The sequence below is a fragment of the Ahaetulla prasina genome, chromosome 2, assembly GCF_028640845.1.
Source record: "Ahaetulla prasina isolate Xishuangbanna chromosome 2, ASM2864084v1, whole genome shotgun sequence".
Taxonomy (NCBI): domain Eukaryota; kingdom Metazoa; phylum Chordata; class Lepidosauria; order Squamata; family Colubridae; genus Ahaetulla; species Ahaetulla prasina.
The window spans coordinates 66,696,045-66,714,447 of record NC_080540.1 but is presented as its reverse complement, the minus strand read 5'-3'; the positions used below and the strand labels follow the sequence as shown (position 1 = coordinate 66,714,447).

The following is an 18,403-nucleotide window of genomic DNA, read 5'->3' as shown; positions in this document are numbered from 1 at the left end:
GGGCCAGCAGCTGTGACCACTATGGCCACTGTGCAGACATGTCTTCTGGATCTCATTAGATGGAATTCCTTACTAGATGGGTATACTGTGGTTCCCATCTAGTACGGAATTCCATCTGGTGAGATCCAGAAGACATGCCTTCTCCACAGTGGCCTTTGCTATCTGAAGCATCATCCCACCCCCATCCCCCACCCTGAGATTAGCCCCACCGCTTTTAGCCTTCCAGAAATGCTAAAAATGATTTTTTTTCCAATGACTTCGGGGAGGGGCACTTGGAAGATGGTTATAAGCATTATAAGAGTCGATTAGTATTCTCCCACAGTCTTGGTTTTCTACTTTTTATTTTTATTTGTACTTTAGTATTTTAATGATTGCTATACCGTTTTGGTTGTACGTTGCCCAGAATCGTGTTCTCTGAGATGAGCGGCTATATGAACCTACTAAATAAATAAATAAATATTGTACTAATTGGACTCAGCGGTTATTTGATGGATATTATTAGAAAAATGATTTTGCCCAATAAAGACTACTTTTACAATAGTAATCTAGAAAGACATCCTGAACAATTCTGTTGGATTCTGCTGATGTATTAAGAAGAAGACAATTCTGGTTGCACCAGAAAGAGGAGAAAAAGAAATATCCTATGTTTGGTGAAGGCCACCAGAGGGGACTAGATTCCAGATGGAAGCTGTTTCCATAAATCAGTCAAATCACTCATCCAACTAGGATAACATAATTAACAAATGACTTGCAATAGATACCCAGAGTTTCAGCAGAAAACTTCCTCTACCCTTTTTGGAGAAGTTTTTTTCCCCCTGGGTAACCAAATGATAAATACAGTATTATGTCAAAATGTATTTATTCATCACTGGAAAAGAGACTTGGTGGAATGGATTCTTTCTAGAGCTCTTAATACATTCCAGAGGATTGAACAACCAATTGAAGATTGCAAGGAATTAAAGAGAAATGAATAGAACTCTCTGCAGCATATAGACAGATGTTAAGATTTCTTCTGGGAAAGAAATGTGCATTACTGTAGGGAGAAAACACTTTTCTTGTCAGTGTATAAAAAGCAATAAATATGCAATGTATGTCTATGATTTTGGTAAGTGGCACAAATCCTATTAGGCATGAGAGTAATTATATACTGACAGAATACCTTGTATAATACTGATTCCACTTTTGGCTTCTTCACTGGAGTGTGCTGTGTGGTTTCTTTTTTATCTGATAAAACTAGGAAGAAATTGAAATAGAGTTTTTAGCTTTACTAAATAAAAAAAACAGCATGTAGGCAATCCATCTCATTTTTAAAGTGTATTTCCGATTACCCTGGTAATATTTCATTTCTGCACATGCACTCTTAGCTAAAAGGCCTTCATGCACATGTACTGAATCACCCCAAAATATAACAAATCTGCAAATAGGTTAAACAAAGCTGGGGAAAAAATAATACTGTCCAAACAATTAGGCTCACACCTGCAACAGTCTGTGACTCACCATTTGCAACTTTAAGGGCCACACAGAAACTTTGCTAGTCATTACTTTGAACAGCAAGTTATCCTCAGCTCAGTTTGTTTTGGTTTTGCTTTGCTGTGATGAATAGCATAATTTATACAAGAGTAGAAACAGTCTTACATGATAAATCTCTTTTTGTGGTGTTTTTCTTCCTTCTAATTGGAAATTCATCTATTTTCAATTCTCCATCATCTGAGACATATTCATATTCATCTTTCACAGGTTTTGCTTTATCTTCTTTGAAATTTTGCTGTGACCCAAATATACTAGGATTCAACTGAGTTTTCATTCCCTTTGATCTATGAAAATAAAGGAAATTAAATCAGGAAGGGCAATACTGAAACAAGTTTTAAATAAGGAATGTCATCATATTAGAGCCATTTTGATCTACAATAAATTACAAATACTTAGAATCCACAGATGGGTATATGTAGACAAACAGTGCACTACATAAATACATTTTCCAATATTACCGGAAAGTAGCCAGCAAGATATACAGTATGACCAAAATCCCTTCTGGGGATTTTTTTAATCAACTAGGTATCTAAACCCACCATCGTTACAATCGCCATCAGCAGCAGCAGTATCCCAAATCAACCTAGTGCAGAAGGAATCATCACTGAAGATTATAGACAATAATCTACCACCCTTGTTCAGTGCTGACTGAGTTTTTCACTTCCCAATCTAAGAAGGAAAGACGCTGACCAGCCCAAAGATAGTCAGCCAGTTTCTGTGCACAAGGGAGAAATAGAATGTTAATCTCATGGCTTCTAGTCCAGCATGTTAACCACTACACCACACTACCTTTAAATATATTAATGGTGTGAATAATGTTCTACAACAGGGGTGTCAAGCTGGATTTCTTCGAGGGCTGGATCAGCATTGTAGTTCTCAGTGGGCTGGCCGGTGGTGGGGGGAGGGGAGGGGAGATGGGCCAGACGCCTCCTGCAGCACTTTGCCAGCCAACCAATATGTTCATCATCAACTTTTATAATCCATAGGTAGCCTAGCTGAGAAACTTTGGGAGTTGAAGTCTAACATATTTGCAGGGGAAGCCAAACTTCAGCCAATTGGAAAGCTGTTAGCACCACATTTGCAGTGGTAGAAAAATCCAAATGAGATCCAGGCACTCTTGTGACATTGCATAAGTCCACTGCATAATGTTAATAATGCAAGCTTGGGCACAAGAGACCCATTTTGGCTGCCAGAGGCACCGTGGGCCAGTCTTTTGCTATTTCCAGGCTGGCCGTAGAGGCTAGATTTAAGCACCCCTTAGGCCAGATCCATCCCGCAGGCCTTGAGTTTGACACCCCTGTTTTAGAAGGAAGTATTTTCAATATTAAGTAAAAACCAAGAACACGGGGCATAACCTCAAACTGACAGGAGGGAATTTCAAAAGTAACGTTAAAAAAAATTACTTTACAAAAAGAGTAGTAGAAGCTTGGAACCAAATTCCAGCAGAGTTAGTGGGTCAATCCTCAGTAACTGAGTTTAAACATACTTGGGATAAACATATGTCCATCTTCTGTCAAATAATTTTTTTAAAAAAAAATCCCTCACAGGGCAGACTTGATGCACCACTAGGTCTTTTTCTGCCATCAGTTTCTGTTTCCACCCCTGGCTTTCTCTCAAGCATGCACACATACATGTTACATGGTACAGTTCAGAAACATACAACCTTTACTAAGGAAGTTACTAAGTGGATAAAATTTATTCTCATTATAAAAAAGATACAATTTCAATTTGATTATTAAAAATGAGACATTATTTATTTTGGTTATTTCATTTTCAGTCTTCAATTCGTTTGCTAAACTACAAGTTTTATCTGTTCATGCACATGATTGCAATGTATTCAATTGTATTGATGTCATTAATGTATTATGAATACATTAATTATTATGAATACATTAATTATTAATATTAATGTATTCAATTGTATTGATGTCAGAAATGCAGTATGGGTTCCAAACAGTCGAGCTGTATTCAAGAATTGGTCTAGCAAAAGTTTTATATGCTCTGGTTAGTAGTGTAGTGTTTTTGGAGAAGAAGCTACGCAAGAAGAGTTGTAAACCTAATCTTGCGTAGCTTCTTCTCCAAAAACACTACACTACTAACCAGAGCATATAAAACATTTGCTAGACCAATTCTTGAATACAACTCGACTGTTTGGAACCCATACCACATTTCTGACATCAATACAATTGAACGTGTCCAGAAATATTTTACAAGAAGAGTTCTCCACTCCTCTGAATACAACAAAATACCTTATGCCACCAGACTTGAAATCCTGAGTTTAGAAAATTTAGAACTCCACCACCTTCAATATGACCTGAGTTAAACTCATAGAATCATCTATTACAATGTCCTTCCTGTTAAAGACTACTTCAGCTTCAATTACAACAATACATGAGCACACATAGATTTAAGCTTAATGTTAACCGCTCCAATCTTGATTGCAGAAAATATGACTTCAGTAACAGAGTTGTTAATGCTTGGAATACACTACCTGACTCTGTGGTCTCTTCCCAAAATCCCCAAAGCTTCAACCAAAAACTGTCTACTATTGACCTCACCCCATTCCCAAGAGGTCTGTAAGGGGTGGGCATAAGACCACAAATGTACCTACCGTTCCTGTCCTATTGTTTCCTTTCATTATATCCAATTAATATAGTTATTACATACTCATACTTATATATATGCTTATATATTGTATAGTTATTTCATGCTTATGCTTATATATACTGTGTGACAAAATAAATAAATAAATAAATAAATAAATAATAAATAAATAAATAAATAAATAAATAAATAAATAAATAAATAAATAAATAAATTTAAATAAATTTTATGTGAAATAAATTCATGGATCCCTTTGTATACATGCTGTGTCTGGATCCGTGTGTCAGATAAGGGTCCATTGCCTTCAATAAAGAGGCCTTATCCTACAGTGGATTTATTTGAGATAATAATAACAATGGTAACATGCTTTGGAAGTGTATGTTCCACAAACCATGACAGTGAATTTGCAAAAGTAGGTTAAGTTGATAATAATCATTGAAGCTCTCTGGCACTGAGTCATCAGCAGTTATGCTTAGGAAACAATCATTTGAAAAGTTATTCTCCACAACTCCCCTTAGAATGAATGAGAATTGTCTAAGGGCACTTCAAGTGGACACACATAATGGAGCTATCCAAGCCAATTTGGTGTAATGGTTAAGGTGCTGGTTTAGAAACCAGGAGTCTGTGAGTTCTAGTCCTGCCCTAAGCATGGAAGCCCATGGGCCAATCACTGATCTGTAAATCCAATCTACCTCACAGGCTTGATGTTGTTGGGAAAATAACAGGAGGAAGGAATATTAGGTACATTATAAAGTAACAAAGGCAGCATAAAGGACTTATAAATAAATACTCAACTTGTGGTACCTATTTTCTCCTTGTTTATAGTTTGGTCAATATAATAGGTCTATAACAAAATAAATTATATGTCCGATTTAAATAGAAGTATCAAAAATAGATTACTAGAGAATCAAACAAATAATTATGAATAAAACTTCTATCTCTTCTATGTGGCAGATGGTATTTATCTTTCTGCTAAGAGAATCAACTTAAATATAATTATCAATGTTTGACCAGCATTGGTTTACTAATATTAAGTGGTTTATTTTAAAACTCATATGATAGACTAGGTGTTCATTTGCTAGGAACTGATCTTGAAAATTAGAAAAAATATACTGAATTAAATTCAAATGCAGCACCATCTGGTTCACAATATAATCATATATAAAAACTCTGAAATAAATAGTTCATATGCATTCTACAGACATACCCATTTATGCAGAAAAAATAATATGAAAAATGAAAGATGTTATCAACCAAGTGTTCTATTATTAATATCTACTAGTACTATTGAATTCAGTCTTTGCCAACTGAGCAGTATCATTAGGATCACTAAAATGAGATTTTCTTACTTCTGAAGAAAAATTTGAACAAAGGTAGCAAAAATGAGTTCATTTATCTTAGTTGTCAAGACACAGCATGAAATAATTACTTTCAGGTTAGACTGAATGAAATGAAATGTTATTAATGATGGTGATAACTTTGATTAAAGCAGTTGCAGATGTTTAAGATTGTTAAAAATTGAGAGGGAGGGTGGTGACATGGGACTGTACCAATATGAAAGTACATGTTTATGGTTACAGATAAGTAGCATCCATTATGACTTCTATATTCCTATCTATCCTTTCCCCCAAATTATAAATCGGAAGGATAAAGGTACACTGAAGTCAAGAAAAAAAAGGAAAAGGAATTTATAATGGCTGCCCACTCCAGTAAAAGTCAAATGACTAGGCAAAAAGAACAGATGGAAGGTCTTCTTAATAGCAAGTCAGCACCTGTAGCATCATGCAATGGCATATGTAGATTTCCAAATTAAAATATTCTTGAAGCTGTTCTTGACTACTTCACACCAGGCATTGCTAAGACCATTCTTTCCCCATGTCTTAATGAAGAACCAGGTTCTTCATTATGTAACAAGGATCCTCTCCTGCAACGGAAAATCTTTATCCTAACTTTGAATCAGTCATGCCTGACTCAGTATCATGCCAATATTCTACTAAAGGCAGGGAATCTGGGCCTCCTCATCCTCACCACTGTGAGAAAAAACATTGGAAATCACCAGGATTTCAAGGCTACACTGTCAAATCTGATGCTGTAAGCTACCAAGACTATGTCAAAGGTTTATCTTTAAGGGATGGGCCTGCCATCTTATCAACTCTTCAGTTCGCCTCCTACGCTTACAATTTTATCCCAAAATGAAATATTTATTGACAGTTTTTTTAAGAATCAGGTTTTAATTAAACTATAGCTCTAGCACGTCTATATTTCCAAAGAGATTAATCATTTCTGGGTACATTACTCTTTTCTAATTAAAATCCAAAAGGCCTATAAGTGTTCCTTTGCTTATTTAGTCCTTAATTACACAGGCTTTTATGCTCGTTTTGGTCATTGGGGCTCTTATCAGCTTATAGTCACCAATAAAGTACAATATAAATAATGCATATTATAACATAATAGAAATAAATCATACCATTGAATATACCTTGCATGATTGCAACAAGAATTCAGTCTATGATCATCATGAAAAATAGCACCAAATGTCATCAGAACATTGTCATGTTGCAGGCACCTCCCATATAACCTCAGATTCTAATGCTTTTTTTAAAGAATCAGTTCTTCCCTCCCTTTCTGATTGAGAGAAATGAGGCCCTTATCTTTTGTTTGTTTGCTTGTTTTTCCCATGCTATAGGGCTGTGGGCAAACAAAGCTTCCTTGCCTCCTCGCTTCCTTCTTCCCTCTCTCCTTCTCTCCCTTAACGGCCTGACTACTGAATCAACTTGGGCTACTTCTGAAGTCATTCATTTCTGTAATTTATTTATTTATTATTTTATTTATTTATTTTGTCACAACAGTATATATAAGCATAAGCATGAAAATAACTATATAATATATAAGCATATATATAAGCATAAGTATGTAATAACTATTAATTGGATATAATGAAAGGAAACAATAGGACAGGAATGGTAGGCATGTTTGTGCTCTTATGCCCGTCCCTTACAGACCTCTTAGGAATAGGGGGAGGTCAATAGTAGATAGTTTTTGGTTGAAGCTTTAGGGATTTTGGGAAGAGACTACAGAGTAAGGTAGTGTGTTCCAAGTATTAATAACCCTGTTACAGAAGTCATATTTTCTGCAATCAAGATTGAAGCGGTTAATATTAAGTTTAAATCTATTGTTTGCTCTTGTATTGTTGCGATTGAAGCTGAAGTAGTCTTCAGCAGGAAGGACATTGCAATAGATGATTCTATGAGTTAAACACAGGTCTTGTCGAAGGTGGTGGAATTCTAAGTTTTCTAAACTCAAAATTTCAAGTCTAGTGGCATAAGGTATTTTTTTGTATTCAGAGGAGTGGAGAACTAGTTCTAGCTCTAGACTTCGATTTGCTGAGAGCAAATAGCCCAATGGAATAAAAGTGTGGTCTGGTTGTTAAGGCGTTAACACAGAAACCAGGAGACTGTGAGTTCTACTCCTGCCAGCTGGGTGACTGGTCCAATCAATCTCTCAGCCCAACCACTCAGGATTGTTATTGTGGGGGAAATGGGAGAGGGAAAGAGTATTAGGTATGTTTGCCACCTTAAGTTACTAATGTGGTAAAACAGGTAGGATAAAAATCTAACAAATAAATAAAATAAAATGTTAACAGCAGTACAAATCTACGCTTAACTCTGGGTCATCATGTTTTCATACAAAAGTTCTTCATTGAGTTCAGGGCAGCAAAATCAATACTTTATATCCATCCTCCTTTTTCTTCCCTTTCATTCTACTACATCAAATACAAATATGTTTAGACATATGTACTTATACCTATATTTAACTGGGAATAATATGGGACATATCTAGTAAATTATGAAATGTGGAAGGCTTGCAAAAAACAGAGCAAGTACTGTTTTTATTAGTCAGTGTTTACCTACCCCAGTATTTTCTTGTTGGAGAAAGAAAACATAAATTTATTGTCTTTATTTCCTGATAATGGTGTCTTCTCCAGTTTGTGCTCCTCTTCCATTTTCAGTAATGAATCAGGTTTACTGTTCTGAAAATTAGAGGGCAACAGTTATTATCTCAGCTGCGAGACTATTTGTTGCTGCATAGAATCAATGGCATATAAATAGCACAGTGTACATCCCAGCTTTCCTCCCATAAGAACTGTTCTGAGCCATATAATCTGTTACAAAGTGAAAATACATATGTTGACTTAATTGGTAGTAGGGCTGCTCAGGAAAACCCTAAATAGTTCAGTAACACAGCAACAAGGGTACTGAAATGGTCCTCATGGTTGGCTGCTTAAAACAATAATGTTCTTTGGAGCCTTAAAACTGCCATGGAATTTTAACTGCAGACTAAAACATTCAGTTCAATTTTATGTGACAAAACTAAGAGGAAAACAGAAGGAAATTGGGGGTGATAGAAAACAATTACCATTCCACTGGTTATGTATGTAGGGGCACAAGATATTGGTTAAAAAATGTGCTGTATCTTAAATTTCCAGCCACCAAATCCAATGGGCCATGACATTTCACAGACATGTGCAACTGGATCACACAGAATAGCTCACATCTTACTTTGTATGGATGTAAAAATATGAATCAGGCTTCAGTGAGATTTATGATGAGACAGGGCACAAGAGACAGGATGGAATTGCACACTAGCTCTGTGCCTCTGCTGTGTTGATGAAAACTATTTTCCAAATTGTGAAATAAATGTGCATCTATAGGATCAATTAAAGATACATCAGAATGATACAAATGGGACTGTACGTTGGTCAAATGATTATACTAATTGCACAGTAAACTGAATTCTGAGATCTCTTTTGTGAATAGAAGAATTTCAATTTACAAAAAAAAATTTTTTATTTACATTTATATCCCGCCCTTCTCTGAAGACTCAGGGCGGCTTACAGTGTGTAAGGCAATAGTCTCATTCTATTTGTATATTTACAAAGTCAACTTATTGCCCCCCCAACAATCTGGGTCCTCATTTTACCTATCTTATAAAGGATGGAAGGCTGAGTCAACCTTGGGCCTGGTGGGACTAGAACCTGCAGTAATTTCAGGCTGCTGTGTTTTAATAACAGGCTCTCTTACAGCCTGAGCCACTCAAGGACCCTTAAAATGAAATCCAATGCACAATATAGCTGAAAGAAGAGAGTCAGGGTGCATTGTTCACTTATTTTCCTGCCTCATTGAAGAATCCTATTCAAATCTCCTCTTCAAAACTACACTGGTATTTCAAAATTATTTGGAGAAAGAGTATCAGCAAAAAAATTGCTTTTTTCCTCACCTTAGCAGAAGTTTCTCATAAGTAGAACTATGCTAAATAAATATTTGTGCAAATATTGGCAATAATTAGTATTTCTCATACATACTCTATGATTCTGAACTCCAAATAATTTCTTGGACTAATTTATTTCATTGTTAATGATTTAATCAATTATTATTTTTTACATACTGTGTTTCATATGCTGTATTAATTGCAAACTGTCTTTAAATATTATTTATTAACAAATGGGCAGCATATATGTCAACAATTAAATAAGTTGACTTTAGTTGAATTGAATCAGTTCAATTGCAATCATTTTTGGCAACGCAATCCTACCCCAAAACAGACAAAAAACCATCAGTAAATAAGTGAAATAGTTTTCTAGTACTGAGTTGAAACAGCAAAATATCCTTTTTTTCTGAAATCTGCCCCCTCCCAAAAAAAAAACCCAAACAGAGAAACAAAAAACATTTTTTTTTCAGAAAAGAAGAGATCAAAAGTGCTAATGATATGCAGGAAATCTTGCCCTCACTCTCAATTAGCTTTGTGATAATCATTTCTGAAATAAAAAAAAAAGCGCTACATATCTGAAAAAGTTCACTAAAAAAAATCTTAAAGAAGCAGTTCGTTGAAGCTAAATAGCACCAAAAAAACAAAACAAAAAAAACACCAAAAACACCAGGAGAAATTTCAGAGAACGTTTCTCCAATTGGCATCCCTAATGAGCACTAAACTTAAGTATGGTCCTTACTAAAACGTTTATTGAAGCCCAAGATATGAGAAGCTATACCTTATATTTCCATTTTGCTTCTGTTTTGGATTTATTCTGCTCCCGAACCTCAAGCTTTTCCACTTCATTTTGTTTATCAACAGATTCTTTAGTAGGGGTGTTCAAAGCATTCTTGGCAGCCTAGTTAAAAGTAATAAAGAGATTGGCAGATAATTTCAAATGAAAAGACAACAAAACATGTCTCTCTCCTACTAATTCCCATATGTCAATTTGGCTAGTATGAATATTCAAAATAATAGGAGCTGAGATTTGTCTAGAGATAATATGACACCAAAAGTCAGCGAAGAAAAAAAACATTTTTGTTTATTTTAAAAGCACTACAAAGTGCAGACAATAAAGAAAATGGGTAAATCCGCTAGTCTAATATTCTATTTGGCATATTATGAACCAATTCTCACAATTTGTGCAATCCATAGCAATCTCCAACATGTGAACTAATCAAAAACAAAACTTCATTACTTCATTAATTCTTAATGAATTAATCCTACAAATTCTTAATGATGTAATGGAGTTCTGTTTTTGATTAATCTACGTGCTGGAGATCTCTATGGATTGCACAAATTGTGAGAATCATTGCAAATTCTTCATATTGCCCATGACCTTCCATCTTAGACACACACACCCCAGTGTGATCATCCATTGATTTATACAATAAAACAAACCAACAAACTAGTAAAAAGCACAGACAGAAAACTGTCGTTGTCACCATGTCTAATTTCATGAAGGGAACCCATATGAAACCAGGGCAGCAGGAAGTCAAGAGCACAGACTGAGCAAGGTATATCAATTTTGGAAATTACGTTTATAAATTATGCTTGGATATCGAGAATTTGGAAGCTCGCCTATTCCCATGAGCTAAAGGGAAGAGCAACTACCAAGAGATCTCTGACCCCAAATTATTACTGAATATTAACTCTGCTCACCTTTCCCTTCTTTGGTGTTTCAATCTTTGTTAGAGCCTCTTTTGTGTGGGCCTCAAGAAGGTCTAAATTTGGAATGGCAGGTGGAGGCGGTTCTTTAACTTTCTTGCCTTTTTTCTTCCCTTCCCCCTTTACTTTTGGGGTTTTGGGGGGCTTGGGGGGCTTAGGGGGCTTAGGGGGCTTGGGAGGTTTAGATAGCTTGGTGGGTTTTGGTGCTTTTATTGCTTTGGGAGTCTTTTTCTTAGGGACTTTTTCAGCCGGTGGTGGTGGTGGTGAAGGTGGTGGTGGAGGCGGCGATGGTGGCGGAGGAGGTGGCGGAGGCGTTTGTGGTGGAGGTGACGGTATTTCTTCTTTCTCCACAGGAGTGATTTCCTCAACATTCACATTAACACTCACTTCAGGTTTGCTGACTTTCAAAGCATTCTTCAGGAAAAAGAGAATACGACATATTGTCAGGTCAACTTTCAAATTTTTGTTGCTACAAAATAGCTAACCTTCTACATTATTTTCAGAATTTTCCCAAAGATTTCTAAAGATAGTTCTACTGAAGATTGATAGTACTCAGAAAGAAGGCCAGAGTTGCTTCATGGTTTTATAGTATCTTGCTCCTCTTATGACAACTATAGAAAACTGAGGATATTCTGTGGTTAGTCTCCTATAGTTTATTCTTAAATTTCATGATGGGACTGAGAATTTTGAACCCAAATGGTATGATTCATTGAAAAACAATTTATACCACTTACTATTCACTTTGTAATTTGGAAAGTGTACATTATACAGGAACATAAAATGTTACATACTTTGGTTCTGAGCATTAATGTGGCAAGTTGCCTTTATTTCTTCGTATGTGTTGTATAGTTTCTATAGACTCTTAGAAAAAGAGTCACTCAACAAATAGATGGGCAGCATATAATTTAATAAAAATAAATAAATCTGAAAAGACCTTACTTAGACATGTCTAGATAGTCTTATACTATAAAAATGTTGTTTTTATTACCAAAACATCACCACCAATATTTGATAACAGCAAAATATAATCATTTTAAAAATAGAGATTTGTTAGTTTTTTCTATTATTCATTTGGTTTTTTTTAATCCTAGTTTTTCCCATTTTTCTTTTTTACTAAAACAATAGAAATAAAAAAAGAAAGGAAGACAGCCTCTTATTTAAACTGCTAATCAGTTTTAAAAGAATGCAGTTCTAATTAATTTGAAAGAGATACAAGAGAGAATTTTATTTTGCTGTCAAGGTAAAATGATCAGTAAAAGAGTAAATTTTATTGAGATTTTATCTACTATTCTTTACAGTAAAAGTTGCATCTGAAAGCTTCATGGAGGGCTGCAAGGATGACAAAGCATCTCTTCAACCTGGAGTTCCCATATCTCTTGGCAAACCTCTCCTATTTCATCATTTACTCTTTGTTGCCCTATCAAGTTGCCAAATTAAGTCCAAACTCAGCGTGCAAAATAAACATATGTGTTGCTTTTATGTGCAGATAAAAGAGAGGTATCTAATAGAAGTTATATATAGGCAGCCTCATGACTCATGACAGTTGTGGAGCCTGCCGTAAGGATGAACAACTGTGGGATGCTGCCGCAACCATAACTTTGAGACCAGGTTGTAAGTAGCTTTTGGAGGGTCAACTATAACTATGAACCATCTCTAAGTGAACAGTCAGTCATAAATCAAGAAGTACCTGTAAAGGTGTATTAGATAAAGCAAACTGTAATGGAATACATACAGTTGTTACATTTAAACACATACATCATTGATATGTGGTCTAAAATGAATACTTTTTCCTCACATTAAACTACAAGCCATTGCTGTTGTAATTAAAGGAGAAGGAGTTTGACTGATCATACAGAAATGAGAATAACTTCTTCTGGTATTTTATGAGAAAATGCACGAGGTATTTTATTCAATAAAGGATTCTTACTTCGCTTAATCTTATTTCTTTGGCAAGGTCCTTAATCAGTTGTGCTGGCTTAAAATGTTCTGGGAGTTCATCTTCATGGTCCACTAAAGCCTTCAGTTGAATAAAACAAAATACAAAAGGTTAAAACATCATCAAGATATCTTATAAGGTTATGCTATTTAAAAATCATGCAGTATTAACTTTATGGAGCATTCAAATGAGACAAAAACTAGTAGTTTAGAATTATGAAAGGACATTTATGCATTCACAGCAAGATACTAGATATGAAAAGGGCCCAGAGCCATTTATGGAAAGAAAGTGGCATTTTAAAAAATCTGTTTCCTTCCCAACCCAAATCTTTTATGTGATCTTCCACTTTCTTGTGCTTCATTCTGCCATGTCCCCCGCTTAGAATTTCAAGTGCATTTCCTAAACATTCATTTCAGTGCTATGACACAAGTACATCTGAATGACAGTACAAGTCTGGATGTAAAACTGTTCTGCTCTTACAGAAAGAAAATTCTGTTACCCTGAAAGTTATTCACTTCTTCTTTTTCTGAATTGCCATGCAAACTTATACAACGGAAAGATTCCTACCTGCTTTTTAGTCCAAGACCTGAAAGCACCATTTAGAATTTTTGCTCCCTGGACTAAATGGGAAGGAGGCTGCTTTCCAGCTTTGTGCAATCCTTAATAGAGGGGGGAAAATAAAATTCCATTCAATGAATGTGACCAATTGTTTATTGATGTAGCTCAAAAAATCATATATGTAAGAGATTAAAATCTCTTGGCTACCAAATGGCTATCAAAAAGCTTGTGAATTGAACTTCTATGATCATAAATCAGTAGTTCCAAAGCTTGAAGATTAGTTTTGAATCTGAGCTTGAACTTCCTGAACTTCCCATTTGTATTTTGCTGAGCTAATTTCCGGCTTCACCACAAGCGAAGTCAGTGATTTAGTGATGATATTCTAACTGATAAAAGCTGTGCTGACCCCAATGGGGATGCTGGTATTCGAAGACATAGAATTGAAGCCAATACTGCCTTAGTGGAGACACCATTCCCAAGTTCTCTATTCCATGTTGCCCCCTCTCTAAGTCCCTAGCTAAAAATTGGGCAAATGAAATTTACATGAGCAACATCTGATTCATGCAAATTCATCCTCTATCTACTTTATCAATATGAGATTCCACTTCAGTCTTCCTTACCCAACTCACTGTGTTTCTCTACAGGGAAGTTGTGGATTTTGAGAAAATCATCATTCAAGTAGGCTTCTCATGCTCAATACTGTACCTTCATATTTTTAAAAGTAAAGGATTTAAGCAAAACATTCATTTCCACTCTGTGAGTCCTCATCTGTTGATTCATTATTATACTTATGTTCATATGCAAGCATCTCAAAAGTGCATCAACAGACTAGTTAGACAAAAATTGCCGTATCAGTCCAAATTCAGCTTTTCCTATACTCCTTGCCTACTAAAGTCCAATGTTTAGGATTTTGGACAAATGCAACCAATATCCAAATTGGCCATTTATAGTTAAGAAATTGGCCATACAATAGTTAAGAAATGATGAACAGTTTCAATATTGTAGTTTTAAAAAATCATAAGAAGATGAAAACCATGTGACCAAAGTAAACAATAATTCCAAGAAAGAAGAAAAGAACAAATAGAATGAATTTATGTAGGAAAAGTTAGGAAGCTTTGGAAAGTTGATAATAAAAAGTTATCTTCAGAAGAATATAAACCAAAACTTGAGATTGAGACCAAGTAACAATTTGTCTAGTACAGGAGGGGCCACCAAGTATCCTGCAAGCTACTCCATTTGTAGCTACTGGCAAAATAGGACAACAAAATGTTAATTTTGGTGACACAATATTTTCTTCCAAAATAAAAGTTTGGACAAAGCTAATCACTTGCAATTCCTAAGTTCCCTCAAACAAGCTTGGTGAAATTCACAATTTTTAATTGTGAAAGGGAATTGGGGATTGAAGGACACGATGGGTGTCATTATAGCCCTTAAGAAAGCCCTAAAAGAAAAAAATATGCAGGAAAAATGGTATTGTCATTCCTGATTATCTGAGCATCATTCCAATGACAGAGCCACAAGCTGTGAGCCCCCCACTCCACAACATTTATTTCCCACTCATGATACAATGGGTGGTGAAATTATGCGATTTGTTACCACAAAATACAGTGATAATGTTAAAAGGCAGTTAGGCAAATATGCCAAGGATTCACCTGTTAATCTTTGCTTCTAGATTGCTACCAATGACTTATGAACATTAAGGTCAGTTTAGAGATAGTGTATTGTAGTATTGTAGTACTGCAATTCAAAGGTCTTGGTCTTAAAGCAAGAGGATATAGATTGAAAGTTCTATTCAACCACAAAGATCAACAGGGATATGTGGACCAATCTCGACCTACTTCATATTGTTGCTGAAAGGAAATAAAATTTTGGAACACCTCTATATATGTCACTGAGATCTTAGAGGAAAGTGAGATATGAACACATAAATAAATACATTATTAGGATTGAATCTGAATGCTTCATTGGTGAAGTTTATCCCCCCCCTCCAAAAAAAAAGCATGCAGCTTATTACAACAAATGGCTGCCAGCTTAAATATTAATGGCAAGTAACACTATGGTATAGAGCAGGAGCAGGAAAGGTACTTTTATTTACCTTTAAATGATTCCAGCAGATGCCTTCCTGTATACCAACATGCTGTTTCATAGTTGGGAAACTGGGTTAAGCTGACAATTTTTAATCGTCTTTCAACTTCATATGCTCTAGGAAACACAGCAAAAAAAGTTTCAATTGCCAAGATCACAAAAAGCCTTTCCTCCCCACCAAAAAAATACCATCATTGCCCAGAATACATCTGGTATGGCTTTAATTTCCAGGCACTTATCTGGAATTGTCAGTTGCTACAGAAATACACAAATTTAAAACAAAGTGTGTCTTACATGATCTTTGCTGATTTTAAATGAACAGCTAGCATTTATATAATTCAGTAAAGGAGTAACAGACTCCAAACAAATGTACAGCAAAATTATACAACATGTACAGTGTTGGACTAATAACACAGGAGGCACTATAATCCTATACATCAGGGGTCTCCAACCTTGGCAACTTTAAGACTTGTGGACTTCAACTCCCAGAGTTCCTCAGCCAGCAAAGCTGGGAATTCTGGGAATTGAAGTCCACAAGTCTTAAAATTGCCAAGGTTAGAGACCCCTGCTATACATAATTCCTCAAAATTAAATCTGATTTAATGTATCATTCTTATTTAGTTAAGTTTAACGTAGCCAAAAATTTGTTCTCCTGAAGCCTAACACAAAATTTACTCATACTTACTCAGAAGACTTGAAAATTAATTGTGAAGAAATACAAGAAAATACTCAAACAGAGATTAGAACAATGGAAATGATCAATTTCATAATATTATATGACCGCAGTTACAGTATAATTGAACAATGTTGCAAATAATGTTGTTTCTTTTTAAAAAATAAAAGAAAATAGTTCTAATAAACCTGGTGCAACACATGAAATAAAAATACAGGAAAATGCTATACACCTTTCAACTGTGCTTTAGAAAATTGTAAAGTGTGATATGATAGCAGCTTGGAAGAACAAGTTGGGAATCTATTTCAATATACATGTTCAGGCATGTGCCTAAAGCTGTAACCAATTTTCATCTTTTTTTTTTAAAGAAAAAGGAATATCGTTAATTATCCACAATTGTCTTACCTCATCTGCATCTCAACACTTAAACTATGTAGAAAATGTCCTGCAAAGGCCAGGCAATCAACAGGTGTTAAAGTTGCATAAATCCATCCTTTAAAAAAAACAAAAAACAAGGAAACTTATAAGATTTTTTTGTTAAACATTTATTATAATCACCAATTTAACTACATTGTTCATATTTTCAATTCACTGGGAACTCCTTTCAACTCAGGAAGTTTTTGGAAACTAGTTTATGTTTGTTCTATGGGAAATACTTCTACCTTTCGAACAGTCAAAGCAGGTTATAATTCCAAAGCTTCCTAGGTAAGAAAGACCCAATGCTGGAAGCAGGTTTCATTCTCAAAGTTTCCATGATATATGGAATTTTTGCAACAGAAAGGGGTTGGGTGGGAAGAAGGGCAAATTAGCAGGACTGTCCTTAGATACTGATAAAGAACCTAGAAGGAATTAATTGAACATCCTGGGGCAGAGATATACAACTGTGTACCCTTAGCTTATCAATGTTACTTAACAGATGTTAAACAGAAGTTAGTATAGAGTAACACATGGGGACCCCACCATGTAGGGTTAAGTGTTAAAATGGATTTCTTTCCTCCATCAACACCAACTAGAATCAGTTTCAAATGAAGGAGAAGACCTTCACGGTATTAACCCTTCCTTCACCCAACCCATAAACTAATCCAGAAGGATATCATGATCCAACAAGGCTAGACTGGATGTACCACCCTATCTCGGGTTTTTCAAAGGTCATAAACAACTGTAATGAATGACATCTCAATCTCAGTCTAAAATTCTAAATATCATGTGATGTATCATCTCCTCAAGTTTCTCTAAAAATCTGGTAAGCCTCCAGGATTTGCATACTGTCCAGATTACAGATGCAATCTGATCCAAAGTGCCATTACCTTGTCATTCCAAGCAACAATCAGTCAAATCTTGCAACAAGACCCCTCCTTCCAGTAGGGTTCATAATATAACTGGGGCAAACCAGTCAAATAGTCCTTCCTCCCTGTGGCAGGGATCATATTGTACTGCTTAAGACAAAACCCAAAAACTAACATATGATTTCCCCGAAAGAGGTTGTGACACAGGGATCAAGTCCATGGTTGCCAAGAAAGCCATGAATTATTTGTTAGACTTATCTCTAGTTTTCCAGTTGAGACCTTAATGATGAAAAATTCAATGAGGCATTTACAAGGTGACTCAACAAGAGTTAAAGATTGAGACGCAGTGGCACAGTGGTTAGAGTGCAGTACTGCAGGCTACTTCTGCTGATCACCAGCTGCCAGCAGTTTGGCAGATCGAATCTCATCACGCTTAAGGTTGACTCAGCCTTCCATCCAATGGTGAAATGCACTTACCTTCGCTACTGGTTCAGAAATGTGAGCGTGCGTGTCTCTTCTGCACATGTGCAGAGTCTTCTGTGCATGCACAGAGGGTCAAAAATGGGACATAAGAGCCTCCCACCACTGGCCCTACTGGTTTGTGTGAGCCGGATAGATCCATCCGGATTTCACCGCTGCTTCCTTCCTTCCGAGGTCAGGACCCAGATTGTTGGAGGCAATATGCTGACTCTATAAACCGCTTAGAGAGGGCTGTAAAGCACTATGAAGCAGTATGTAAGTCTAAGTGCTATTGCT

At 35.7% G+C, this 18,403-nt stretch overlaps 1 protein-coding gene across 1 annotated transcript in view; it reads right to left on the bottom strand.

Moving 5' to 3' along the window:
• Positions 1 to 18,403, bottom strand: part of PHF2 (PHD finger protein 2) — a 147,783-nt gene that overhangs the window by 23,112 nt on the left and 106,268 nt on the right. Inside the window, exons 8-16 of the mRNA XM_058167411.1 lie at positions 16,767 to 16,854; positions 15,699 to 15,805; positions 13,613 to 13,704; positions 13,037 to 13,126; positions 11,104 to 11,523; positions 10,181 to 10,300; positions 8,046 to 8,164; positions 1,636 to 1,814; positions 1,160 to 1,233 (exon numbers count right to left, since the gene is read on the bottom strand). Coding sequence (XP_058023394.1) covers positions 1,160 to 1,233; positions 1,636 to 1,814; positions 8,046 to 8,164; positions 10,181 to 10,300; positions 11,104 to 11,523; positions 13,037 to 13,126; positions 13,613 to 13,704; positions 15,699 to 15,805; positions 16,767 to 16,854 — 1,289 coding nt within the window. The remainder of the gene's footprint in view (positions 1 to 1,159; positions 1,234 to 1,635; positions 1,815 to 8,045; positions 8,165 to 10,180; positions 10,301 to 11,103; positions 11,524 to 13,036; positions 13,127 to 13,612; positions 13,705 to 15,698; positions 15,806 to 16,766; positions 16,855 to 18,403) is intronic.